Source organism: Macaca mulatta, chromosome 7 (assembly GCF_049350105.2).
Source record: "Macaca mulatta isolate MMU2019108-1 chromosome 7, T2T-MMU8v2.0, whole genome shotgun sequence".
Lineage (NCBI taxonomy): Eukaryota > Metazoa > Chordata > Mammalia > Primates > Cercopithecidae > Macaca > Macaca mulatta.
Genome location: NC_133412.1, coordinates 128,757,913 through 128,785,682, shown reverse-complemented (window position 1 = coordinate 128,785,682; position 27,770 = coordinate 128,757,913). Strand labels below are relative to the sequence as shown.

The window sequence follows — 27,770 nt, the reverse complement described above, 5'->3', positions numbered from 1 at the left end:
TGGAACCACAGGTGCATGCCACCACATCCGGAATTTCTAAACTTTTTGTAGAGACAAGGTCTGACTATGTTGCCCACGCTGATCTCAAACCCCTGGGCTCAGCAATCCTCCCGCCTCAGTCTCCCCAAGTGTTGGGATTACAGGTGTGAGCTACCACATCTAACCTAAAATTTCTTTAAAAAATGAAGCTAAGCCAAAATTTGCATCATTCAATTACACAATCACACCTAGAAGAAGACCCAGTAAGATAATTGAGATAATAGAAGGTGATTTAGAAAACCCTGCAAAGCATAGTTTAACTTGATCTGAATGCCTAAAAAAACAAAAACAAACATCTCCCTCAACAAAATATTCAAATCCAAGTACTATAAAAAAAAGCATCTTAGCCAAAGGTACCGCTCAACTCTAAACTGTAATTCAAGATATCCAAATAGAACTGTAAAAATCAGGTGCCATTTGCAGTTACACTAAACTGCTTATTTGAGAACGGTTTATCACATAAAAATAGTCACTACTTTATATACTGTGAATCAAACTTATTACTTACACTTTTAATAATTCTTCATGAGGGGGAAAAGAAGATGCCTATCAAAAGAGTTAAATGTTATTTCAAAACGAAACTTTTCAGGAGACTTAAAAATATTGAAGCTTTTCTCAGATATAAATTAAGAAAACAACAAAAGTAAAAATAGCACATATTTCATATAAAAGTCACCCTGATTTTAATCAAATAATTTTAATAAAAACATGTACAAATCTGTAAAATGTATTGAATGCTAAATCCAATCTTCACTGTTGCAGCATACTTAAACTCTTCATTTAGTAAGTATTTATCAATTTCCCACTATGTGTATGGAAGCATATCTTAAATTTTCAAACTGCACAATTCATATTTGACTACATAAAAATGTTAAGCTTCCAAGTTAAAAAAAAAAAAAAAAAAGAAATGAAATCAAAAGAAAAACTAAGATATGTTTCCTCACGTTTAACAAAAAGTTAATTATACATCAACATGCAAAGGTACACAGCCCTTCATATATGGTATTTATTCCTTGGTGACAATAATCTCTCAAGCTTCTTGTTTGCAAGGACTCCAATTTATTTGTTTCTCAAAATACTATCAAGTCTATCCATATACATTCATAAATTAATTTAAAGGCTATTTTGGGTAGCATCTTTTATAAAAACACATTTTGGTTTTTACCAAGCAGAATTATAACTTGAAAACCTCTTTTAAATACTAGTACACTATCGCTTATGATACACTTGTTAGTTTCTCTCCAGTTACCAATGTTTCATTTGGGAAGACAGAGTGTGTACACACATCTTTAAGCCAACCGCTACAGTATTTAAACTGACTTGCTAAGAATTCTAGGATCAGAAAACACACAGATACAAAACAGAGCTGGAGTACAGGCAATAATATTATTTGTGTATACATTATAAATTATAGATTTGTTTTACTTTGGATATGACATAGCAAGTTGCTTTTTTATATAAAATTTGATAAACATAAATAAAACATACTTTATTCTCAATAAAAATGCAGAAATGGCAAAAATACTTATATGTCACTGGTTATATAATTTTTTTGCCACCTAAGTGAAAGGCAAGACATCTAATAGTACCTACCTGTTGGTAGTTTTGTTGTTTAAGCTGTTCAATTTGGGACTTAAACAATTTGTTTTCATCTTGTACATCCTAATTAAATAAAAATTAAACATCAGTATCTAAACATTTTTTTCCACATAAACTTAGATCAGACAAGCTAGAAACAGATCATACAAGCTAGAAAAATTCCAAAATAGCAATAATTTTAAAGTGTGTAATAAGCTCTATATTAAAACATATGATGAAATTAGAGTATTTATATTAGTACTAGAAGCAGAGTTTGCATGTCTCAATGGAACAAAATAGAATCCAGAAATATACCCAAATAGCTCTAAGAATTTAGTATGAAGTGACATTTCAAATCAACCTCAACTCCAGTAACATTTTGGGCTTGATATTTTTCTTTGCTGTCGGGGGTTTATCCTATGCACTGCCAGACATTTAGAAGCATCCATGGCACCCATCTACTAGATGCCCCAGCCCCGCTGCCCCAGCTGTAACACCCAAAAATGTCTTCAGATATTGGCAAATGTCCCCTGGGGAACAGAATCACTATTGTTATGATGGATTATTTAGCAATGTGGCTAGCCTTCTCTTTTTAATGGTTACAATGTTATTGTTACAGCTTACTGATATAAGTTACATGAAATAACCTAAACAAACAAAAAGAATTATAAACATATTAGAAGAAAATGGTTTTTTTTTTTTTTTTGATGGAGTCTCGCTGTGTCACCCAGGCTGGAGTGCAGTGTTGTAATCATGGCTCACTGCAGCCTCTGTCTCCCGGGTTCAAGTGATTCTCCTGTCTCAGCTTCCCGAGTAGCTGGGACTACAGGCACCTGCCACCATGCCTGGCTAATTTTTATATTATTTTAGTAGAGTCGGGGTTTCATCATATTGGCCATGTTTGGTCTCGAACCCCCGACCTCAAGAGATCCACCTGCCACGGCCTCCCAAGGTGCTGGGTGGGATTACTAGTGTGAACGTACCACACCCTGATGAATGTATTTTTATGATCGTAGAGAGACATCTTTCTTCCAAAGACTTAAAACTCTGGAAATTACTTGTATTTGAGTACATAAAAGTTTCAAATTTCCCAAAAAGGTTTTTCCCCTTCACAAATGAAGTCAGAAGAAAAAATGGGGAAAATAAATCACCTCGTATAATAACAAAAGGTTATTTAATTTCCTTTATTACATAAAAAAGACCTTACAAATTAGTAAAAGAGTCAACCCAGTGGAAAAAATGTGGGAAAAATTAAAGGACAATTCATATAAAAATGGCTTGAACATATGAAAAACGCTTAACTTCTCTCACAATCAAATGCAAATTAAAAATAATCTTACCATCTTTCAAGTATAACATCAAATATTTTTACCCTTGTCAATGTTGGAATGGAAGAAGGGGAAATGGCCCTTAGTTGGTGAGAGTGTCAATTAGTAAAAACACTTTTGGAGGTCTATTTAGCACTGTCTAACAAAATTTAAAATGAACCTACATGAGAGGGAGAAGGAATGTGACAGACTCAAACTTTGAAGCATGTAATGTGAGCAAGATTAATCCAAGACAATGTAGGCATCTACAAATTTGCTACTACTTCAAATCAATGTTCTGTAACTAATTTGAATACTAACTGCATGAAGGTGAGAAGATACTGATTTTCTATTTAACTATCTCTTTCAACAAACAAAAAACCGACATAAGCCTTGATCCAGAATTTCACTTCTAGGATACAGATATACTATTCAAAACGTGTGCAAGGATATTCACTGCTGCATTGTTTGTGCAGAAAAAAACAGCCCTAAATAATCTAGGTATCCATCAGCCGGGATTGGTTATATAAGTGATATATGCTGGGTACAGTGGCTCACGCCTATAATCCCAGCACTTTGGGAGGCCAAGGCGGGCAGATCACCTGAGGTCAGGAGTTCGAGACCAGCCTGGCCAACATGCTGAAACCCCATCTCTACCAAAAGATACAAAAAGTAGCTGGGCATAGTGGTGCACGCCTATAGTCCCAGCTACTCTGGAGGCTGAGGCAGGAGAATTGCTTGAATACAGGAGGCAGAGGTTGCAGTGAGCCGAGATCACGCCACTGTACTCCAGCCTGAGCAACACAGCGAGACTCTGTCTCAAAAATAAAAATAGAAGATGATGATATAATCATCCAATATCATAAAACTATTAAAAGTTAGGGCAGAAATGTGCTTTATATGGAAAGATCTTGAAAACACTGTTAATTGTGAAGGAAGCAAAATACACAAGTTAGTATAGTTCAACAGAGTATTTTATAAGCAAGTATACACACATACACACATTTTATGCATGGGTACTTACTCAAAAAGTATGCCAATAATGAGACCTAGTATCTGGGTGGGAGGGAGATTCATTCTGTACTCTATTTTTTGGCAGCACTTAAAAATTATTTTAAAGCATGCAAAGACAATAATTTACAAAATAATTAATTTTAAGTCACCATATTCACCTGTAACAGCTTTGTTTTGCTAGAAAGATCACTCTCCCTCTCTTTTAGCATGGCTTCTACCCTCTTCAATTCACTTTCCTTTTCTTTCAACCTAGAATTTTTTACAAATATCTACATTTACTAAAGTACATAAAAAAAGAAAACCAGACTCCAATATCACCCCTAATAAAAAAGATGGCAGAAACAATACAAACCAGCTTTTTTCCCCCATATTATATCAACTTAGAAGTTTGTTTTAAAAGATATTTCTAGGATCATTTACTCAGTCATACTTAACATTTCTTAAGCAAATGTGGCTTTATCTAGGAAGAAACTCTAAAACAAAAACTAAGAACAAAACTATATTTTATCTAATTGTTGCAAAAATTACCACTTAAAAAGCAAGGAATTTTGCCCTAAGAATCTCAGTCATAATTTGTTGACCTTGGAAATTATGAAATATGTATAACCTTTGTACTGAAGAGATGCTATGGATAATTTAATCTGTTTTTCCCTTACCCAATGCAGATGTAAATCTTTATCTAGCCCAAGTGAATCTCAATTGCCCTGGTCATCCTAAGCAATAGACCTATAGCATAACACCACCATCAAAATGATCTGTTTAACAGTTTCCTCAGGATAGGAAATCTTATCCATTTCAGTATCCCCAATGCCAGAAAGCACATAATAGAGTCTCAAGTATTCGTTGAGCTGAACACTTATTTTTACCGCACCTTGATCTAGAATTTCAAGATGCTTATAAATCTATATGAAAAAATGACAAAACAGCATACATCAAGAGTGAGATAAATATATAAAAAGGGAAAAACTTAAATACATATTGCTAAGTAAAAGAAGCCAATCCAAGGCTGAGCATGGTGGCTCACACCTGTAATCCCAGCATTTTGGGAGGCCAAGGTGGGAGGACCACTCAAGTCCAGGATATCAAGACCAGCCTGGGCAACACAGGGACATCCTGTCTCTAAAAAATTAGCCAGGCATGGTGGCATGTGCCTGTAGTCCCAGCTACTCAAAAGGCTGAGGTGGGAGGATCACTTGAGCCCAGGATGTCCTGGCTGCAGTGAGCCATGATCACACTCCAGCCTGGGCCACAGAGAAAGACTCTGTTCCAAGAAAAGAGAAAAGAAAAGAGCCAATCCAGAAAAGCCATATACTGTATGATTTCAACTATGATATTCTGGAAAAGGTAAAACTCTGACGACAGTAAGGTCATTGGTTGGGGGGGTGCTGCAGAGGTATGGAGGAAGGGAGGGAGGGATGCACAGGTAAAACACAGGAGATTTTTAAGGCAGTAAAACTGTTTTGTATGATACTGTAATGATGGATACATGCCATTATACGTTGGTTAAAACCCACAGAGAGTGATCCTAATGGAAACTATGAACTTCAGTTAATAACAATGATAACAGTATACTGCTACTGGCTCATCAGTTGTAACAAATGTACCACGCTAATGCAAGATGTTAACAGTAGGGAGAATTGGGAAGAGTATATGGAAACTGTATTTCTCTCATTTTTTCCTATAAATATAAAAACTGCTCCACCACAAAAAATAAAATCTATTAATTTAAAAAAGAAAATGGCAAAAAAAAAATGTAAGGCAGAAATATACCTAAAATTACCTACTTTAATGGTCTACATATCCCTACTATAAACAGGCCAGAAATGCTGCCCTAAGCTTTCCAAGCAAATAAGAGATAAGCACCTTGACAGTTACACAATAGCCAAAAGACAAACAATCATTGTACAAACGAGCAATCTTCCAAAAACAGAGTAATCTCCCTTGTTTTTAAAAAGATAATAACCTAATAAATATACTCAATATCTTGACAGTTTAAAAGGGGACACTTCTTTAAAACAAATATCAATAAAGAGTAATGGTATCACCAAGAAAAATTTGTTAAGAGCAATTTTAAAGGGGGCCAAAAGGATCAGGTCCAGATACTCCTTCTCACCACTGTAACCTGCTGTAGCTTAAGACAACAGACTCTCTAGAATAAAACATTTTCTAAGATTAATATCTACAAAAACTGACGCCTCTTATGCTGACTAGATTCAGTATTTTTCCTATTCAGCACAGGATGACAAGTTCCATTTTCCCTATAAATAAATTAAAATTATAGAAAGGTTTAAAATTCATTATCAAGATTATGGCTAAAATTATCTTCTGGTTAATTCAGAGATGTTACTAACACTTTCAAATACTAATTTTCATTTGAAATAAGTTTAATCTCTATAATAATTGCATACTTTGTTTTAAAAAATAACTTAAAACCAGTCTATATTTGCAGAAAGAATAATTGAAAAAATGAGTTTGATGGATTTGGAAAGGATAAAGAATCCAGGTATCTGAAAGCATTTATAACCTTTATTTTACCCAACAGAGACTTAGCCTATTTGCCTCTGGATTATAATTTCCACTTAACAATAAAGTTAATCATGTACAGGAAACCCATCATTATATTCGAACACACTCTGGAAAATAATGAGACGTTTGCTTCTCTTCAAAATGCTGTCTTAGAGCATACTTACACAATCTCAAGTTCTTCAAACTGTGATGCAGAAGAGACCTGACAAACAGAATCACATTTTTAATGCTAACATTAAAAAAAAAAAGGTGCTACGACACATATATAGAATCACCCACCAATAAAAAAAAAAAAAAACATAATTACATGCAGTAAATTTAAGATTGGGCCATTTATAAAGCAAGGACAGAATGAGTTTTATTAAACAATTTTTAATACTTATTTCTTAAAAGATTAAAGACTAATACTTTAAACAGATAGTTAAGAATGAGCTAAGAGTCTATTTGAAAAGGCAGAGATAAGGAAATGCTTGTAGGCTCAGGTTGACAGATTAAGCAGTTAAGTAAGATTCGCCAGAAATAAAAGTTAACTTATTTAAACAACAACAGAACCATGGTACAACATAATTTTTCTGGCAAAGAAACTCAGAACATATTAACATCTTGACTTTCTAATACCTTAAACAAAGATTTCTCATTCCTTATGTAACATGCTGGTAATTTGTTTATACTATACCTCTTTCAAGTTATGTTGTGCTACTTCCTGAACATGTGCTTTTAAAGATTCATTTTCTTCTTGAAGATCCTTAAAAAGAATAGGTATAAATTAAATTGACAGTCAAGTATAAAAAGGCTATTTTTTATTGTTTTTAACTTCTCACCTGTAACCACTTCCCTGTATTGGCTAGGTCTTTCTCTTTCTCTTCTAAAACAGCCTTCATGGTATTCATCTGTTCCTCTTTTCCTTTTAATCTGATAATAAATTAATTAGAACTCTAAATGAAAATGTTACATGACCATAAAAAGCAAAAATCTTAAGACACTGAAAAAAGTATATTTTGGGTAGTACTCACAGTCCAGCTGATTAAAATAAACTAAAACTTAACAAGTATAAAGGCATACAAGGCTGGGCGCGGTGGCTCACGCCTGTAATCCCAACACCATGGAAGGCCGAAGCGGGCGGACCATGAGGTCAGGAGATCAAGACCATCCTGGCTAACACGGTGAAACCCTGTCTCTACCAAAAATACAAAAAATTAGCCGGGCGTGGAGATGCATGCCTGTAGTCCTAGCTACTCAGGAGGCTGAGGCAAGACAATCACTTGAACCCGGGAGGTGAAGCTTGCAGTGAGCCAAGATCGCACCACTGCACTCCAGCCTGGGCAACAGAGCAAGACTCCATCTCAAAAAAAAAAAAAAAAGGCATATAAGATTTTGGAGACAATCAAATCAGGAAGTAGAGGATGATTAAGGAAAATCATTCTATCACTGAATATCCAGATATGAGTAAGTTATTTTAGCTCTACCTCAACCCTGTATCACCTTGTTTAAGTCTATACAAACAAATTTGGAAAACTTACTAAGATTGTTCTGGATGTGAAAGATACCAATTTCACATGGCTATTAAAATAGGCAAAGAGCAACATCTCAATTTGAGGTTATATTCAGATTATAAATCATGAAAAGACTTCCTACCTCCTTCCCACAAAATAACTTACAGGTTAAAGCCAAATAAGAAACTTAGGGCCCTTAGGAGTTTTGAGATAATTAGTATTTTTGTATTTTCTAAAACACCACTTGAAATCAAGAAGCTATAATTTTCATTATACTTCTATTTAACTCATGAAAAAGAAATAGTAAAAGGAAATGAGATAAATGGTACTTACAAGTTCTGAAGCTCCTGAACTTGGGAAGTGATAGATAACTGAAATACAAAGGACAGAAAAATCTATTAATAATCCTTTCGATTTAACTTATTAAGCTTTATAAGTCTTTATAATGTGTACATTTCAAATTACAAAGAAACTAGCTAAATTTTTCATGACAAAATGAGGTGTGTTTTGAGTTTACCTCCTCTTGACTCCAGTAACACAAAAATTAATAAACTAAAAATAAGGGGGAGGGACAAGGAAAATAGTCATGAATAATAAGTCTAATTAATGTGATGCTTTTTTTCTTTAGGCTAGTCAAGTGAAGCAGTGGGATGGAGAAGGAATAAAGAAATCTCTAACTGGTTGTGATCAATCAGTTGTAAATACCACTGCACTCAGATCAGCCATACTTCTACAGTTGTGAAAAATTAAAATATTAACTCTCCACACACCTCCCTACCATTATCAGAGATGTTCTCCATCCCAGTTTTCAAGGCCAATTACTCAACAGTACTCTATGATGTCTTTTTTTAATTTTTTCTTAGTCATACACAGTCTGATAATACCTTTTATCCTCCACTCTCTTCTCACAGGCCCTTCAGATTCTTGGCTTAGATGTCAGTTCCTTGGGAGGAGACTTTCCTGAACTCTCAATCTATATTAGAAAAGTATGATCTTTTCATCCTACCTATTGCGCTCAACACATTATCTCCAATCACTAGTGATCCACCAATCATGAGTACAGTGCTTTGATGAGAACTGCTTTGACAATAAATACTGCTGAATGAATCTATGAGATGAATGAATCATCTCTTCAATGAAATCTCACCATTTTTTCAAGGAAGCCTTATCAGATTAAAATCAGCAAAATTCATCAATTTCCAGTAATCACATCTACGTCTGAAATCCCAATGAAACTTGTACTTTGTTCTAAGGCAGAGGTCAAGCAATGTATATTCAAATAACATTTTGGTCCATGCAGTTTTCTTTTAAAAGGGGTGGGGAGGATTTAAAAAATTGCCTAAGTGTTTCATGTTTCATTTTTAATTGGAAAACTAAAATGAAACATTAACACAAAAAATGTTCTAGAAAATAACTATGAACAGTTAAAATTTTTAAGATATATAGATTAAAATATCAAGAACACTTTCTCAAATCAGGCAAAAAATAAAATTAAAAGCACATAACCCAATATACTTACAGCATACTACTAAAAGTGTTTTCTGAGTAACAAGAAAAAAAATCAAATAGCTCGTAAATAACACATAACTAATAAATCTGTCATGCTATGGCTCTGGGATTTTTACCTGTTGAGCCTTTTCAAGCTGGACATTTCCTATTTCTTCTTTTAGAGCCTTTATTTCCTGTTTCAAATCCTTGACAATGACAAAACAGACAAGATTGGACAATGGAAACACAGAAATTGACATAAAATGCAATGCACAGACAAACACATGAAATTAAATGATATTAACTAAAGTTGATAAACAAAAACATAAAACACAGTTCTATGTCTCCCAATACCTGAACAGTTTTCTCCTTGTTAGCAACTTTGAGAAGTTCTGCCTCCAGAAGCTCTTCTACAGACTTGATCTTTCCATCTTTCTCGTGGATCCTTCAATAAAGAAATGCAGTATAATTTGATTAGAAATCACCAGACCCATCAAAGATATAAAAATAGCAGCAAATAATGAAATGGCTCTCCAAATCAACCCTTTCCCATTTTAAATAAAATAGCAACATGTCTTTGTAGAAGGGCCAGGGCAAATATAAAGCTCCTCCTAACAGACAGCTGAAGCCTATGCACACAAGAAGTCAGTTAAGTGCTTCAAAAGTACATCAGAAATATAAGATTTGTACCCTGAGGAACACAGGGGAGAATCAAGTTCCATTCAACTATACTGACTCCCATCCTCTGGAAACAGGTTTTGTTTTGTTTTGTGTTAATTATTATTATAATACTGAATTTGGGAAATCACAGCTAAGTTCTCTTATTCCATTAAGAAAAATTCTAGAGTGAAAGTTAAACATACATCAGCTGTCCCAATTGCACAATAAAACTAGATTTCTGAGCACACACACACAAAAAGTGGACCAAAGAAGAAAAACCAGTTTATAATAATGTTATCACTTACACTTTCTTAAGTTCTTCAACTAAAGATGCAAAAGAAACCTGGAAATAGGAAAGTATCCTACTTAGTAATTTATTCAAAATAGAAATGGGTCAGAAATAGAAATGCACATTATCCTTAGATTTTCCACTACAATCAAAATCCAAATAGGAAAAGCCCAGGCATTCTTTCGAGACTTTTTTAATGTCATAATAATGACAATAAATAGCATTTTGAAAAGAGGTAGCTTTAAGGCCACTTATAAATATGTCAAAAGAAAAAAATCGTTAGATAAATGTTAAAATTATTTAATCAATAATTCCAACCATAGAGAAAATGCAACTAAGAAACTGCCTAATTTCAGGCAGCCTCTTTTACTAGAGTCTTACTTTGTATTTGTATACTTAGAACTTTTTATCACTCTAGTAAGAGGCAATGGCACCCTATCTGGAGTATTCGTCATAGTACCTGGCATACAATCAGTATTATATAAATTGCAGCCTCTATTACTGATTATCATTCATAAATTAAAACTATAATTGACAAATTCCAACCTGGAGGAAGAGAAACAACAGACTTGTTTCTATGCAACAGTTTGCCCCCTGTTTAAAAGAGAATGGGCTGGGCACAGTGCCTCATGCCTATAATCCCAACACTTTAGGAGGCTAATGTGGGAGGACCGCTTGAGGCCAGGAATTTGTGACCAGTCTGGACAACATGTCCAGACCCCATCTCTACAAAAAATAAAATACAAGTTAGCTGAGCATTGTGGCATGAGCCTATAGTCCTAGCTACTTAGAAGACTGAGCAAGGAGTTATCACTTGAGCCCAGGAGTTCAAAGTTATGGTGAGTTATGATTGTACCACTGCACTCCAGCCTGGGCAAAAGAGCAAGACCCCGTTTCTTTTAATTTAAATAAACAAACAAAAAAACAAACAAACAAACAAAAAACACAGAGACAAAGAACAGTTGTAAAAATGTACTACATTACCTGATCATTTTGCTTAGCTTTTAAGTCTTGAACTTCTTTTGTCAGAGATGAATTTTCTGTTCTTATTGCCTTTTTCAAAGACACATAAGCAAAACATGCTTTTATTTTCTGAAAAATACAGCTAGCTTCAAAATACATTAGCTTCTCATTTCTTTAGCTGCTTCTTTTCCACTCTAGAAGGCCCAAAACTCTCACTTTTTTCCATGTCTATAATTCTGTAACTTCAATAGCTACCCAAATGAATTTTTAATTCAATTACACCCACATATATTTCTACTTATATCTGAACAACCTCAAAAATACATAGTATACCACTTGTTAGTTAAGTTACTCCTCTCCCTAAATTCAAATACATCTTTTAACTTACTTCTTCCAGCAACCTTTTCCCAATCAAGTTAGTTAAAGCTAATGACAACCATAAAATAGAATGGCAATCTCTTCTCTGGCCTCCAATACCATTTCATGAATTAAGTCTGCTAGTTATCATTTGGTTATAATTTGGACAAGGGTGCAAGTGGGGAAACTGACAAACTATAACAATAGTATCTACCTCATTAAGGCAGTCAATGTTACAATTATGCATTAACTTCTAAAAAAATCTTTAATAAAAAAGCATTATATAAATTTATAAAATGTGAGAGGTACTATTAAGTTTAAGATCTATGGGGAAAACCTTACACAAATTACAGTGAAATCCTTTTATGTCACTGAATAAACACAAGGAAAACAAAACTACAAAATGCTTTACATTCAGCTCCTCTTCTTTAGTTGCCACCTGAATAAGTCCAGTTTCAAGTAATTCTTCTACAGTCTTTAACTTCTCATCTTTTTCTTGAATGCTGAAATTATAAGTTTATAACACATATATTAACTATTTTTCAAGGTTAATGATATTATTTCTTCTCTTTTTTTGAGACAGAGTTTCGCTCTTGCTGCCAAGGCTGGAGTACAATGGCGCAATTTTGGCTCACTGCAACCTCTGCCTCCCAGGTTCAAGCGATTCTCCTGCCTCAGCCTCCCAAGTAGCTGGGATTACAGGCATGCGCCACCATGCCTGGCTAATTTTGTATATTTGGTAAAGACAGGGTTTGCCATGTTGGCCAGGTTGGTTTCAAACCCCTGACTTCAGGTGATCCACCCACCTCAGCCTCCCAAAGTGCTGGGATTACAAGTGTGAGCCACTGCGCCCGGCCAGTTAATGGTATTATTTCTAATCATTTTAAGTGGATCAACCTCTGTCCATCATTTCTTATAAACTTAATTCTAGAAAAGTTTCTAGGTTTCTAGTGATGGTTTATCATGGTCTCAGGATACTTCCTCTTTACAAGTAAAATGTACTCAAGTAATTCATGCTTACATGCTAGCCTCAACAAGTAAAATTACTGCCACACATGAAACCCACAAACGGTAATGTAATCCCAAATCAACAGTATACCACATTTTCTTCCATTACAAAGTTTAAAGAGAATTTTTAAAATATGATTAATGTAGTTAATTTGGTAGAAGTAACTCATCAAAATATAAAAAGAAAACTAAACTCTTACCATTTTTCCATTTGTTCCACAACATCTTTATTAGGCTAAAATAAAAATCACCAAAAAGTTTAACTTTACCAAATTTGCATAAAGAAAAACCAGATGAGAAATTAATTTTGTGAAAACTGTTTAGGGTTATTAAATAGATACAAAATTTAGGACAATAACTTATCTGAAGACTTGATAATTAAAGAATTCAGAAAACAAAACAAAGAGATACATCTACACAAGAGACACAGAAAAAGCAGCAGTATAAAATGGGCTGGCAAAATGAATTAGTATCTTATGAAGAAAATCTTAATCACTAGAAAAGATAACCTTAAGACAACTTGCCTCACTTCCTTTACATTAATTCAATTCTTCAAAGAATACAGACTCTAAGACCTTGCAAATCCAAAAAAAAAAAAGAAAGAAAAGAGAAAGAGAGAAAAGAAAGAAAAAAGAAAAACAAAGAAAGAAAAAGAAAAGGAAAAGAAAAAGAAAAAGAATGGAAAAGAAAGAAAAAAAGAAAAAGAGAAAGGCAGGCAAACGGGCTCTTTTAATTGATTTTTTTTTTCTATACTAAGGTGTAACATTTACATAGACAAGTGCACAAATCCTGTTTACAGCTCAGTGAATTTTGTTAGATAGATATTATGTAACTACCAACCAGATCAAAATATAAAATGTTTTAAAACTGATTGTAAACTGCAAAAGCAACAGAAATACATTCTTTATAAAGCATTAGAACATGACATGTAAGGTGAGTCCCCCTTGAAACTTCTCCTGGCATCCCCCGGTACACACAGAAGTCCCCAGTGCTAAAATTTATCTTATATCCAAAGCAGGATTTCTCCCTCAGTATTCCCATATCTTCAGACAGCCAAGCAGCCTGACCAAAAAGATTTACGGTCTTTCTCCTAGAACATTCTCTTCTGTGTGCCCCTTTCCCAATCTTGCTAGTTTCTTTTTTTCCCAATCTTTTTTTTGTTTTTCCCAATCTTATTACAATCATTTTTCACAAATAGTATTAATTTTTCCATTGCCCTATCCAAGTCCTAAAATTCCACTCTGTACATACTTATGAAATTAAACCCTTCTCTTTAATGCCTAAGTTTAGGCCCTCAGCTTACTCATCTCAAATATCATAATACCCTAATTCTTCTCTCTGCTTCTAGTTCGTAAGAATTGTTTTGTAGAAGGCACAGGAAAAAAGTTCCCAATGGGAAAAAATAATCCAAATATCAGAAGGGAAATAGGAATTGTCAAAAGTACATTAAATCAGGTTTATACTATGAAAAACAAATCATACATTAAGCCTTTAAATCATTCATGAAGATAGTTTTTGTCCATATTTATTTTCAATGAACGCCACCTCAGAAAAAGACATAACACTATTAAGTCTAAGTTAACTGCACCTTAACCATTTACTGTATTGTACCTTTAGTCAGTCCTACCTACCAGAGTCTTCTTTCTAAAATGTTAGGCTAAATGCTCATTTATCCTTCCAACACCCTTTAGTGGCTTACCCACATGCTACATCAGGTTCATGGTCCTCACACAGCATACAAAGCCCTTCATAATTAGGTCTTAGCAAATCTTTCTCTACTCCTTACATCCTTCCTGTATTTTGTACTTCTGCAATACACCAACACTCTGAATATGCCAATCTGGCCACACTGTCATGTCTTTGAACATTGTATTCCCTCAGCCTGGATTGTCTCTTAGCTCTTTGGCAAATTCATGCTCATTTTTCAAAATCAGGTTTAGCTGTTCCCTGTGTTACCTCCCTACCTCCTTCAAATATTAAGAGAATGCATTATCTCTTCCTCTAAACCTGTACACAGAGTTCCAAAATTTCATTCACCATAATTTTCTGTTTAACACATCTATCTCCATATTAGGAAGGCAGGAATCAAGTCTCATTCATCTCTGTAGGCTCAGCATGTAGATAAGTACCTAGTAATATACTCAACTAGTAAATAAGTATTTGATGAATTGAATTTTTTTTAATGAAGTTACAGTTTAGAAATTCTTGGTCTTCAGCTCATCAAATACTCTATTGCATAAAACTGACCCAGCTTAGTTTGCATCTCCTCCAACATTTTTACTTCACTTCATACTTTATTGGTTTAATCCAATCCTACTGTTTCCACCCTAGATGATTTCCAAAACTACACCATATACAATAAATTCTTCTGCAATACAATTTAACAAGGCAGCAGAGCAAAAAGAAGAAACTTCCTACAGTTTTTACTTAATAATCTTGACCACTGAATCTTAAAAATCTACTGGAGTAAGAATAAATAAGTCATGCTGCTCTTTCACTAAAGGTCAGGATGTGCTCTCGTCCAGCAAAAAAAAAAAAAAAAAAAAAGTAAAAAAAGTCTTATTCTGAGTTAATGAAATATTAGTAAATGATTTATTTGCATTATCTGACCATCTGCAAGCCTAAATCCAAATGCAGCCTTCTCTCCTTTAGGGTATCAACAGGTTACCTTACTTGGTACCTGCTGTCTTTCTGCTTCCTACACCTGAAGAAACAACAACTTGGCACCATTATTGGTTTCTGCTTTCATAAGCTCAATCTTTTCCTCCAGAATAAAAATCCATGGGGTAAAAGGACTGAAATTTTTACATAACTAAACTGTTCAATCTCTCAACTGTCACTTGGAATTCTGACTGAGGGATAGAAAGGGGTTAAAGAAAAGTGGAAACGACAGAAATTAAGATTATACCCATCTTTTCTCTTCTTTCACTAGCAACAATGAAAACGACTAGAGGAAAAGCCACAAAGATGATTCTTTGCCAAAATGAAAGAAGTCACAACTATAACCAAAACCTCAGTCATATGCTTTCTAGACTATTAATAAAAAGCTTTCAGAGTCAGAACAACTCTTAAGAATTACCCGGTAGCAGATCTTAAACTGGTGTCACAAAATAAGTTTCCCCCTTATCAACTAATTCTTTTAAATAAATCAAAAAATGTGGCTATAAAATTTTATCCTGTGAATTGTTAATTATTCTTCCTATCAAAAGCACATCTCATACTAAAAGTTGTCACTTTAACAGAACATCTAAAAGTACGCAGAAATCTTATAATAAAAGGCTGACTTAATAAGATAGCAATAATATTAACTTTCATGAATGATTGGGAATTTTACATAAGGTTATTACAATGGCATTTCTCAAGGTATTGTATGACTTTAAAGGAAAAGAAAAATTTAAGGCTGGTGGTTTTACTTTTATCTAATGATGGAAAATACCATTTTTAGTAAAGAACAAAAGTTTTCTGTTTAAATAAGAGTCACCAACACCTGGATACTACTAGAATACAAGAATTCTAGGACAGATTCAGAAGTTTCTAAGCATCTGTTTTACCTCCATGAAGTTAATTTTAGAAAGGTTAAAACTTCATACACTGCAGCATTTCAAAAATCTCTGGTAACTAACACACAGAAACTATATACTCTGCTGTTCCAAGTAAGAACACACACACACAAAAATCTATTACATCTAATCCAAGTCACCAATGTTATATCTCACCACTGCTATTTAACAGTAAAAATTTAAAATGCTGCCAATTAAACAACTAAACTGTAACCAGAGACTACAAGATACATTCGTATTTCAGAAATGGGGGGGGGAGAAACCTTATAATTGATATCATATCTTTTGTAAGCTATACCAGAAAAGGAAATAAGACAAGAATAAGCCTTAGCTGGGCACAGTGGTTCACATCTGTAATCCCAGCACTTTGGGAGGCCAAGGCAGGCAGATCACTTAGGGCCAGGAGTTCAAGACCAGCCTGGTTAATATTGCGAAACCCCGTCTCTGCTAAAAATACAAAAATTAGCCGAGCATGGTGGCACGTGCCTGTAGTCCCAGCTACTCAGGAGACTGAGGGATAAGAATGGCTTGAACCTGGGAGGCGGAGGATAAAGTGGGCCAAGATGGTGCTACTGAACTCCAGCCTTGGCAACAGAGGAAGACTGTCTCAAGAAAAAAAAAAGAATAAGCCTTAAATGCCATTTAAACTAAATATCATCCCTTCAGCATTTTCTCCTCTATTACTTTTAGTTTACAAGGATAAAGCAAATACAAAGTACATAGTAAGACTATGTAATAATGCACTTAATATCATATGCTGAGGTAAAATAGATTATTTCTTGACAAGTTAATACTTACAGAGGCACAGTTACTTACACCAGCTTAATATCTGCATAAACGTAAATTTTAAAATAAATGAAAGAATGCAAGGATTCGCTAAAAGAAGTGCTATCATTTGCAACAGCTTTACATTTCAGCTTCCAATAAAAGTACAATTCAAAAACTTAGTATTAGGAACAAATGCAAACCTTCTAATGTGTCACCAAGAGTTCGTGTTTTATTAATAAACTGTAATTGTAAGAGCTGCGTAGGAGAAGAGTATGAAGGCACCACTTAGGAATAGGCAGAGAACAGATACCACTGGGCTCTAATTTATGGAACCATGCTTATTCAAAGCTGCTATAGTTTAGATGCCTTGCTATAAATATGAAATGAATAGTGATGGTGGCAGCGGATGGAGATGAGATGGATAAAATAAATACTCTAAGAGAAAAGAATTAAGGTTTAGATACCTGCCATAAACAAAGCACTAGACTAAGCATGATACATAAGCTTCTCCTTTCAAATCTAACAACCTCATAGTGTAAATATAATCTCCACGTGAAAGGCTTGGAATGAGAGGTGTCACAAAGGTTAAGCTATTTGATCAACATCACACTGCTTTTAAGTGCTAATAATAAGTTTCAACCTTTAAAGATACCATGCTCCCTAAAAGAAAAAGCTGAGGTTCCAAGTCTAAGGCAGGACATTTATTCTGAGAGTCAAATGTATCAAAACGGCTTAAATTCTTTTTATGCATATCCTATTACACTTTTTTGTTTTTCTGGAATGTGCTTTTGAGCAGACTGGCATAAGCTTCATCTCAGGAAGAAAAAATGTCCTTAATTTAGATACAGGATGAATAGAAAGGCAATAACAGACATATCCAAGCTTAAGCAAAATTTCTCAATTAGTCTTTTGGTACCTAAATAAGAAGCACCAGATCTTGTTATATATCAAGTGTTTCTACTTTGTAATTTAGGAAAAACCTTACCTGTTCAGAAACAAGAGTCTGTAGCTTCTGAACTTCTAATTTTAATGCTTTGTTTTGGTCATTTAGAATCTGGAAGAAAGAATCTCAATTTACTGTTTTATTAAGAAAAAAGGTAATAAAGCAATCATTTGAATGGGTTTTTGAACAATCAAACCTTTATCTCAGCTTTCAGTACTCAAAGTGACACGTCAATTATACACTGACATAATTCAAATTTCACTGGACACAGAGATGCACCCTAGCACTTGGTTGGCCATGACCAGAAACCAGAACTACAGCAATAGTGGAGACAAGAAAGACAGTCCTAAATAGAAACTATCAGCTGAGAAAAGGTTGGGGGGGGAGCAAAATAAATCTCTAAGCTCTACTAAAAGAACAGATAATCTAGAGGAAAAATGATAAAATTCATGGTTTGCATAAGTCCCCTAATGAACTACAGAAACACTGTTTCAGAGTGACTTCACATAAAATGTAGTATTTCTGTAATCACTCAACTGAAAAGTATGCAAGGTTGTTCTAAGAAACCTGAGTTTACAAGCTTAATCACACACCTTAAATTCTTCCATTTTGTTTGAAATTTCATGTTGTAGTTGTTCTTCCAGCAATCTTATTTTATCATCTTTAACATAAACACTATAAGGGTGAAAAAAAGTAAATTAAAATACCTCATACATTCAGAAAATCTACAGGAATTATGGGCACAACTATCAATTATAAGTAGCAACATTTTCTGCAACGATTAAACTTAAACATAAATGTATGAATGACTAGATGTACAATACTTCAGTCACCTTTGTTGCATCTTCTCCAATTCATGTGCAGCAGCAGCCTGTGTATGGAATGAGAAGAAAATGGTATCACTTCTCAGGAAGTACTCAAAACTATTTTTTCACTAATTTTTACATATTAAAAAGTTATAGTTCCATATATTTGAAGTTACAGCAATACCATACATTTCTGTAACATGTTTTGCTGTTTGATATTTTTTACTTCTCACTTTTATCCTAGTAAAAGGTATATCTTTTTTGAATTAAATGGCTCAAAGACTCAAATCAGCATAGTAAGATCATTTTAACTGCCTCTTGAAGTGATCAATTCATTGGATCAAACATTTATTTCAACATAAAAATAGTAACATCAAATCATGCAGCCAAAGATAAGAAACCATCATATTTTTTACTTACACAATCAAATTGGGGCTCACAATACCAGTGAAAATAAAAATACGCAAACTGAAATTCTGAGGTCAATGCTCTAAAGCAATAAAGATCTACCTGCTCATTTGCCAGGGCCTGTAATTTCTGCACTTCAGCTTTTAATAAGAAATTCATATTCTGTATATCCTAGAACAAGGAAAAATAGTATTTAAAATATTTAATACAATTGATTTTAAAGTTTGTAAAGCATCTTTTCTACAGAAGAGTTAAGCAAATGTCTCAACTTATAAAATTTCCTAAATAAAATCACCAATTTCTGTTATTTAACATAGTCCTATCGAACTATTGTAAATTATTGTAAATTATATCACAAGAGAAGCCCTTTGAATTTTTCCTCATAGAGAGCTAAAGGATTTTGTAGTTTAGAAAAACAGTTATTTCAAATGAACTCTAGACTATTTTCCATTCTTCATATACACTTACTGATTATGTGGATAAAAGTAATTTAAATTTCAGTCCTGTAAAATATTGCAGCCATTTATACAAATTACTATACCTTAAGCTCCTCTTCTTTACTTGTTAAATGATCACGTTCATTTGCTAAAGAATCTTCAGTCTGTTTTATCTGCTTATCCTTTTCTGCAATCCTTTAGAAGATATTTGTACATTCAATAAACATTCAGAAGTCACAAATCAAAAGGATTTAAAGCCTTAAAAAGCATCATCCTTACTTCAGTAGTTCTCATATACCTTCCATTTCTATAGCCCCTTTCAGTTTACTAACAACTGTCATACACATTACTATAACTCCTTAAAGTACATAACCCTATTTTAAAACTCGAAATAAAAGAGGTTAATTTGTTAAAGCTAGCAATGTCAAAACCAGATTTCAGATCTTCCGAACTCAAGTGATCAATGTCCATGCAAAATTACACGGCACAAAAAAAGCACATAACTTTGTTTTGGTTATACAACCACAGAGTCGGACACAGAAGAACTACAACTACTTATTAGACACAAAAACTAATTTACTTCCACTACTTTCTAAACAATTACCTCTTCCACATAATTGCTAACACCCAAATGAAAGTCTCCCCAACTCTTTTTAAAATAAAAACATAAATAAAAGCAGAATATATAATGTTTAGGGACCCAAATCACTAATGGGAAAAAGGAAAAAAAAAAAAAGCAAAAGTTGCTCAAATCTAGTTCAGAGTATTTTCTGAACAGGTCAGAGGTATAAAGTTAATCTTAAGTGTCGCATCTAACAAGTATCAGTTAGTGGTGACTACACAATTATAAGAGTGTGAAAAGATAGGCTTACACTTTATGTAATTCTTCTGCTAAAACTGAAGCGGAGGTCTAAGAAAGAAAAATAGTGTCAACATAAAAGTATTTAAGAGAAAGCTTTAAAGCTATACAATAATCATAACAGAGCTTTAAATTCTAAGAGAAGTTAATGTATATAAATTGTTAAGAAAGTATCTGGCCCATGGTGAGTGTTCAATAAAAAGTAACTACTATTCTGAAAGCAAGTCTGATCACCAACAGCCAGTAGTCAGGAATTACATATCACAAGCCATTTAGAATAAAACAAGTTGACAGGTCTGGAAACTAAATAATTGACAAGCAACAAATGAATAGGAAAAACAGCCAGAAAGGCCATTTGTCATCCTGTGTTTCTTCTCCTTATTAACAACTTTTAATAATAAAATTATCCATTCCATGACTAACATAGTTTGGAAATACCCATGTTCATGTTTACTATTTAAAAGATTCTTACAAGCACTCTCTACGTATTTAACTCCTGATAAATTTTTTAGAGCTACTTCTCAGCTGATAACCCAAGATCACAATTCAATTTGAGTTTGTAATCCACATATACATACACATTCATACCAGCACCCTTTTCTGCGTTAATTCTTCCCCAATTATTTTAGACTACAATTTCTACAGACAAAGCAATAGGGAAAAATATGTTTATAGGGTCAAAGCTTTGGGAGTTTGAACTTCTCTGAACCTTAAAAACAAAATTTTAATGTAAAAACCACTTTTTATACAGAAATGTCAGACTTCTAAGCCAATACTTTTTGCTACAAATAACTCTCAGAATTTTCAAGTTGAAAAACTGAAGCTCAAAATTCGCAATACTTAACTTGCTTTTTACTTGATTTTCTTTATATTATTTATAAAGACGTGTACGTCACGTCAAAGAATAACAGGTCTTACACTATCACTTGAAAACTTTGGAAGGTTGAGTCACTAAACTGAGGTACAAATTTTCAATTGATTCTTTTGCAAATATAATCTGTGATCTATGGTTACCATATTGTTCCCCCTGCTGATATATTAGGATTTTCCAGAGCTAGTTGATATTTAATGAACATCTGTAATACATAAGCCACTATTCTAGACAGCATTCGGCCAATTCTCTCTCCTTGTTTTGTGACAGGACTGGGGATATTTTTGTATAATAAAAGCTCTCTAACCTTCTCCTCATCCGATTAGTTGGTATGGATTTCTTTCTGAGTGTTTTCCCTCAGCACCGTACATAATTAGCAAGTGTTTAGCACTCAGGATCATCATTTGTTGATTCAATGACTAGTCTCCCAGCTATTAATCCAGTAATTGGCACTCAACGGGCATTCAGATGAGTGTTTAAATGGCTGAATCATAAGCAATAAGAAAGCGTCATTACCTGGGCTGCTATCTGGGAATGGAACTGCTGAATCTGAGCTTTCAAAGCCTCATTCTGCTCCAAAATATCCTTTCATAAATAGCAATCAAAAAGAAAAAAAGCATGCTAATAAATAACCCCATGTATATGAACACAATGTATTATAGGTACATCTGTTTATCTTTATCTTTTTTTCTTTTTTAAGGCATTCTTAGATTCCAAAAGGCATTATTTTAAACAATGATTAGACATTCTGAGTTAGCTTATAAGACAGAAGTTAAAGATATGTCTGTGCTATTCCTAATCTAATACAAAGAGCCTAAGACTGTCGATGAGCACATCTTCAAACATACCATATTGTCACAAGTGCTCAAAGTTATTATTATTCATCATCATTTCAGAATTAGGATAAGGTAGACATTACTCTCTCTTCTAGACACACAGATCTAATAACTGACCACCTGTATTTTTTTTTTAATAAAAAAGAAGAAAAAATACCTGAACCTGCATTTGCAGAGACTCTTCTTTGTTCACCCTTTTCTGCTCTGATTCCATTAACTGCATCAGTCTTTGCTCCAACTGTTGTTTTGATACCAAGGTATCTGTAAGCTTACTATGCAGACTCTGTACTTCATTTTCTTTGGCCACAAATTTACTCTGTAAATCTGTAATAAAACATTACATTTTACAGAGGTCTCTTTCTTTGCCTAGTTTCTCATACACATCTTTAGTGTAGGCATTCTCTTCTCTAGAAAACCTCCTTTGAATCTTTCCTGCTTCTACTCTTGCATGCTCCTGTAGCAGCCTATACTTGTTTTTCATGGCAGAAAGGCAGTAGTAGAGAAATAAACAACACACATAACACGTACTCCATTATCTCCCAGATGGATTCATCAAATTAAGAGTAAATGAGTAAAAGTTAGCATGTATTAAATGGGCAGTTTTAAGTTTACTTGGGATGGTAATGCTCTGTTTTTCTCTTCAAAATAAGAACTATTTTCTTGGGAACAAAAAATAAAATGAAGAATTAACCAAAGAACCAAAGAGAATAACTACAGAAAAGAAACACACAGCCAGGACCCCATTACCCTATCATGTACTACAATTTTGCCTGCAACTTTAATGCTTCAGGCAAAACTAGTAGGTAACTTATTTTAAAACCCTAACAAATGTCAAAGAAAGAAAGATATTCTGAAAGTATAAAAGCTATTTTTACTAAGCTATAACCAAAATACCAAATTATACTTTCTTCACAGATGGAAGAGAAAGGAAATTTTACCCAAAATTATATACAAAGTTTACATGAATACCTCGTCCCCTTACCTTGCTGTGCTGCCTCATGTTCCGCTGTTCTCTTCCTGATGTAGCTCTGAACTTCTTCCCACCTTCTTTCAGCTTCTTGTAGTTGAACCTTGGTATTTTAAAAGGGAGAAAGGATAAATTAGCACAAACACAGAATTTCTACTTTGAAAAAGAGGGAAAAAAAGCATCCTCTACCTTTACTGTTGTATCATAAAACTGCTTATTACAACTAGTCTCCTACATTTCAATAAGACAGGCAGATAAACACAGTCTAAAAGCTATTTATTTATCAGTCATAGCCATCCTATCCTCCAACATTACAGGGTTTACAGTTTAGAGATTATTTCAGAGACTCAATATTTGTGCTGAGTTTAGATCAAGATAGCTACTACTATATACATATCTGATCCACTTAGCAATAACCTGTTTCCCACTAACCCTCCTTCAGCTGATAAGCTTCCGAAGGACAGGATAGTATCTTTATTGCTAAATCTAAGTAGCTAAAAATTCTTATTTTGAGGTATTTCTATAACACAACACTCCAATCATGACTATAATCTTTAATGTCATTTATTTATCCATATCCACAGAAAACAGACTTCCATATCTATGCCAGTAGTAAATCCATCAGCAAGATCAGTATTAAATAAAAGAAAGGATACTTATATTAATTTCCCAACAAGACCCAAGAAAACTTAAGAAAAACAAAGGTTACTCACACTATTTTCCATATTCAATTACCCTTGAAGCCTTTTTAACTCCTACTCTGGAACTGGTATCAAAGTACAACTGTATCAATGACCTAGGTAGGAATCTATTATAATGAGGTAGCATTTAACTTACACAAATTGAACTATACTTTCAACAAATCTCCTCTTCAATAAAAGGAGAAATAGAGAATTATACTCATCATTCTATTCAATGTACATATGCTCCAGAATGCATATAAAATGAGATAAATGAATCTGCTCCTCCCTCAGTCAGCCTGAGCAAAGCCATGCATCTCTTCACAGTATAAGTATCTCATTGGACCAAGTGACACACTGGTGTCTAAAAACATAATATGTGATTTTTTTGTACATCATGGGTCGAGTGCAAGCCACTGGAACACCACTTAGTCTTGTGCTTAAACAAAGGAAAAACTACCTATTCCAGTGCTGAAAGAAAACTAGGTTCTACTGGACCTACTGAAAAATCCCAGCTATGGGTGATAAAGTGGTATTAAGGGTAATTTTTAACTACATGATTTCTGCCCTATATATGTAGACCCTAACCCCCATATATAAGACAAACTTCTACAGTTTATACCTGTCAATCAGCTAACATCATTTACCATATCTTCAAACAGTCTTTAACTTCAAATTCAAGGCTATATTCAATTCTTTCAACAGGGCACATGCTTCTTTTTCTTTCATCAGGGCATAGCATTTAGACTACAGGTCCCACTAAGCGTCAAACTATATTTTTCAAATCTATATACACATTTAAGTCATCAAATTAAATACCTACTGATATGGTTAGGCTTTGTGTCCCCACCCAAATCTCATCTTGAATTGTAATCCCCATAATCTCTATGTGTCAAGGGAGAGACCACGTGGAGGTAATTGAATCAAAGGCATGGTTACCCCCATGCTGTTCTTGTGATAATGAGTGAGTTCTCACAAGATCTGATGGTTTTATAAGGGGCTCTTCCCCATCGCTCGGCATTTCTCCTTCCTGCTGCTTCATGAAGAAGATGCTTTGCTTCCTCTTCACCTTCTGCCATCATTGTGAGTTTCCTGAGGCTTCCCCAGCCATGCTGAACTGTGAGTCAATTAAACCTCTTTCCTTAAAAATTTACCCAGTCTCAGGCAGTTCTTCATACCACTATGAAAACGAACGAATACACCTATATTATTCATGAAATGACAAAGGTGGGAATATATCACCTTCAACTGAGTAACTGCTTGCTCAGCATTCTTCTTTTGGACTTCCTCTTGCTGTAGCTTTCCTGTTTTCTCAGTCAGCTCATTCACCAACCTAGCATAATCCTGGCGTAGTTTATTTAGTTCTGCAGACTGCCTGAAAACAGTAACTGGATTAGGAGCCTTCCATTATTACAAATAGATATAAGAAATAAACAAAACATACTTTGGTAGTTTCGCTGAGCTGAGCTAGTAGTTCTATTTATAGCCCAACTGAAACAGAACACAAGCGATTACTAACAATAAAGTTTAGGTGGGTAATTCCTATATAATTCTAACGAGTTATACAAATTCTAAAATCACTGTAAAATATCAAGAAAAATAGATGACCATAAATAGACAGTGTCACCTTCAAACTGGTCTTCTGAAAATGTATTAAAAATCAACCAGTCAGGGTACTGTGTACTCATATTACTAATCTCTCTAAGGTACTATTTCTCAAAGTATGGCCTCAGAGTCAATCACTATCACAAGGAAAGTGTCTTTTTTTTTGAGACAGAGTGTGGTTCTGTTGCCCAGGCTGGAGTGCAGTGGCGCAATCTGGGCTCACTGCAACCTCCCCCTCCCAGGCTCAAGTAATTCTCCTAAGTGTCCCGAGTAGCTGAGATTACAGGCATATGCCACCACGCCCAGCTAATTTTTGTATTTTTAGTAGAGACAGGGTTTCACCATGTTGGCCAGGCTGGTCTTGAACTCCTGACTTCAGGTGATCTGCCCACCTCGGCCTCCCAAAGTGCTAGGATTAAAGGCGTGAGCCATCACATTCAGCCTGAAAGTGTCTTAATATATAGATTGCTGGGCTCTACCTCAGAGTCAGTGAATCATAATCTTTTAAGGGTAGGACTCAAGAATACACTTTTTAACTAGAATGCCAGGTGCTCTTCAGAATACTGAAGTTTAGGAGCTACTGTGAAAGGCGACAGATGGATTAAAACTTATAAATTTCATAGACCATTCCACTGGTGGTACTAGTATTTATTACATAGTTTATATATAATATACACATACATGTTTATATAAATATGTAATATATGATATATATTAATGTGTTTGTATAAGTATATAATAGTATGACATTAATATAACATATATAGTTTACATATATGTAACTGAAGAAGTTCTTCACAAAGCAAAAGAGAATTGTTTTTAAAAGTAACTCATTTTAAGCCAGGTGTGGTGGTTCACGCCTGTAATCCCAGCACTTTGGGAGGCTGAGACAGGCAGATCACCTGAGGTTGAGAGTTCAAGACCACCCTGACCAGCACGGAGAAATCCCGTCTCTACTAAAAATACAAAAAAATCAGCCGGGTGTGGTGGCACATGCCTGTAATCCCAGCTGCTCGGGAGGCTGAGGCAGGAGAATTGCTTGAACCCAGGAGGTGGAGGTTGCGGTGAGCCAGAGATCGCGCCATTGTACTCCAGCCTGGGCATCAAGAGCGAAACTCCGTCTCAAAAAAAAAAAAAAAAAAAAAGTAACTCATTTTAGAAACAAATGTAAAAAAAAAAGTCTAACCAATTACTATCAAACACTATAAATATTTTGATGATTCAAGAAAATACTCTGCCATTCAATTAAAAATAAGGTATTTGGAAACATACTTGCTTTCCAGTTGATTTGTAGTGTTGCTGACAGCATCTCTCAGTATGCCATTTTCCTGCTTCAAGTGAGCTATCTCTGCCTCCATCTGCTCACGAACTTGCTGAAACTAAAATTTTACATATATAAAACTTAGAAAACAAAGACTGTCAAAGCTAACTTTCAAAATAAACTTTATTAAAATGAGAATGTAAAAAGCATCAATAGAATGAAGTTTGAATCCTTCTTCTCAAATAAACATGAACAAATTTAAAAGAAATATACTGTTAGTGATGACTGCAAATTAAATACAAACTCTCATCACATTCAAGAATACAAGTAGATGCTAGCTGCTATCATATTTGACATACAAGATAAACATGCTTAGAGATGATGTTTCAGAACTAAGTATGATTTAGGACTTCTTTCCTATCAAATAGATTCATACAGAATTAAGCTTGTCCTGATCCTATGTCAACTGTATGTTAGCAATATTCTTAAAGTCTTTAGTAAGCCAAAGTTTAAAAACTGAAAATATGTTTGGTATACTTCATATTAAGTTACAAATTGAGCCATAATCATATAGATAACACAAAAACCTGCTTGCTAAAATATTCTGACCTCTAATTGTTTTTCCAAGTTTTTACATTATAAAATACATATAACATAAAACATACCATTCTAACCATTTTCAAGTATACAGTTCACTGGTATTAAATATATCCATAATGCTGTGTAATCATGACCACCATTCATCTCCATAACTCTCTTCATTGTGTAAAACAAAACTCTGCACCTTTTAACAAATAACTCCCATTTCTTTCCCTGAAACCCCTGGCGACCACCACTCTTAACTTTCTTCTTCTAATTTTAAAATTTTGGATTAAAGAATCTAAAGACAAAGCACACTGACTCTTACATTCTCATAAGAACATGTTTTTATATGAAATAATCTTATTAATAATTCTTTCAAAAGAAATTGTTGCTTATTAAGAGAAATTAAGGTATACGTTTCTATTTTTCACAGAAGTTATCATATGGAATCTGTATCCTGACCTC

The 27,770-nt window shown here is 34.2% G+C and overlaps 1 protein-coding gene across 23 annotated transcripts in view; it reads right to left on the bottom strand.

Annotated features, from left to right (window-relative positions):
• KTN1 (kinectin 1) overlaps positions 1 to 27,770 on the bottom strand; it is a 104,190-nt gene that overhangs the window by 24,604 nt on the left and 51,816 nt on the right. For 14 of the 23 annotated variants that reach the window (XM_077941045.1, XM_077941048.1, XM_077941049.1 and 11 more), the window contains 24 exons: positions 26,735 to 26,841; positions 25,100 to 25,232; positions 23,193 to 23,280; positions 22,368 to 22,534; positions 21,891 to 21,959; positions 20,517 to 20,554; positions 19,749 to 19,839; positions 19,310 to 19,378; positions 18,827 to 18,864; positions 18,587 to 18,668; positions 18,036 to 18,104; positions 12,923 to 12,957; positions 12,127 to 12,217; positions 11,379 to 11,447; positions 10,411 to 10,448; positions 9,800 to 9,890; positions 9,583 to 9,651; positions 8,291 to 8,328; positions 7,286 to 7,376; positions 7,141 to 7,209; positions 6,629 to 6,666; positions 4,097 to 4,187; positions 1,633 to 1,701; positions 548 to 585 (listed from right to left, as the gene is read on the bottom strand). In XM_077941045.1, the coding sequence (XP_077797171.1) occupies positions 548 to 585; positions 1,633 to 1,701; positions 4,097 to 4,187; positions 6,629 to 6,666; positions 7,141 to 7,209; positions 7,286 to 7,376; positions 8,291 to 8,328; positions 9,583 to 9,651; positions 9,800 to 9,890; positions 10,411 to 10,448; positions 11,379 to 11,447; positions 12,127 to 12,217; positions 12,923 to 12,957; positions 18,036 to 18,104; positions 18,587 to 18,668; positions 18,827 to 18,864; positions 19,310 to 19,378; positions 19,749 to 19,839; positions 20,517 to 20,554; positions 21,891 to 21,959; positions 22,368 to 22,534; positions 23,193 to 23,280; positions 25,100 to 25,232; positions 26,735 to 26,841 (1,778 nt within the window). The remainder of the gene's footprint in view (positions 1 to 547; positions 586 to 1,632; positions 1,702 to 4,096; positions 4,188 to 6,628; positions 6,667 to 7,140; positions 7,210 to 7,285; positions 7,377 to 8,290; positions 8,329 to 9,582; positions 9,652 to 9,799; positions 9,891 to 10,410; positions 10,449 to 11,378; positions 11,448 to 12,126; positions 12,218 to 12,922; positions 12,958 to 18,035; positions 18,105 to 18,586; positions 18,669 to 18,826; positions 18,865 to 19,309; positions 19,379 to 19,748; positions 19,840 to 20,516; positions 20,555 to 21,890; positions 21,960 to 22,367; positions 22,535 to 23,192; positions 23,281 to 25,099; positions 25,233 to 26,734; positions 26,842 to 27,770) is intronic. The other 9 variants (XM_077941047.1, XM_077941051.1, XM_077941054.1 and 6 more) reach the window with 1 other exon arrangement.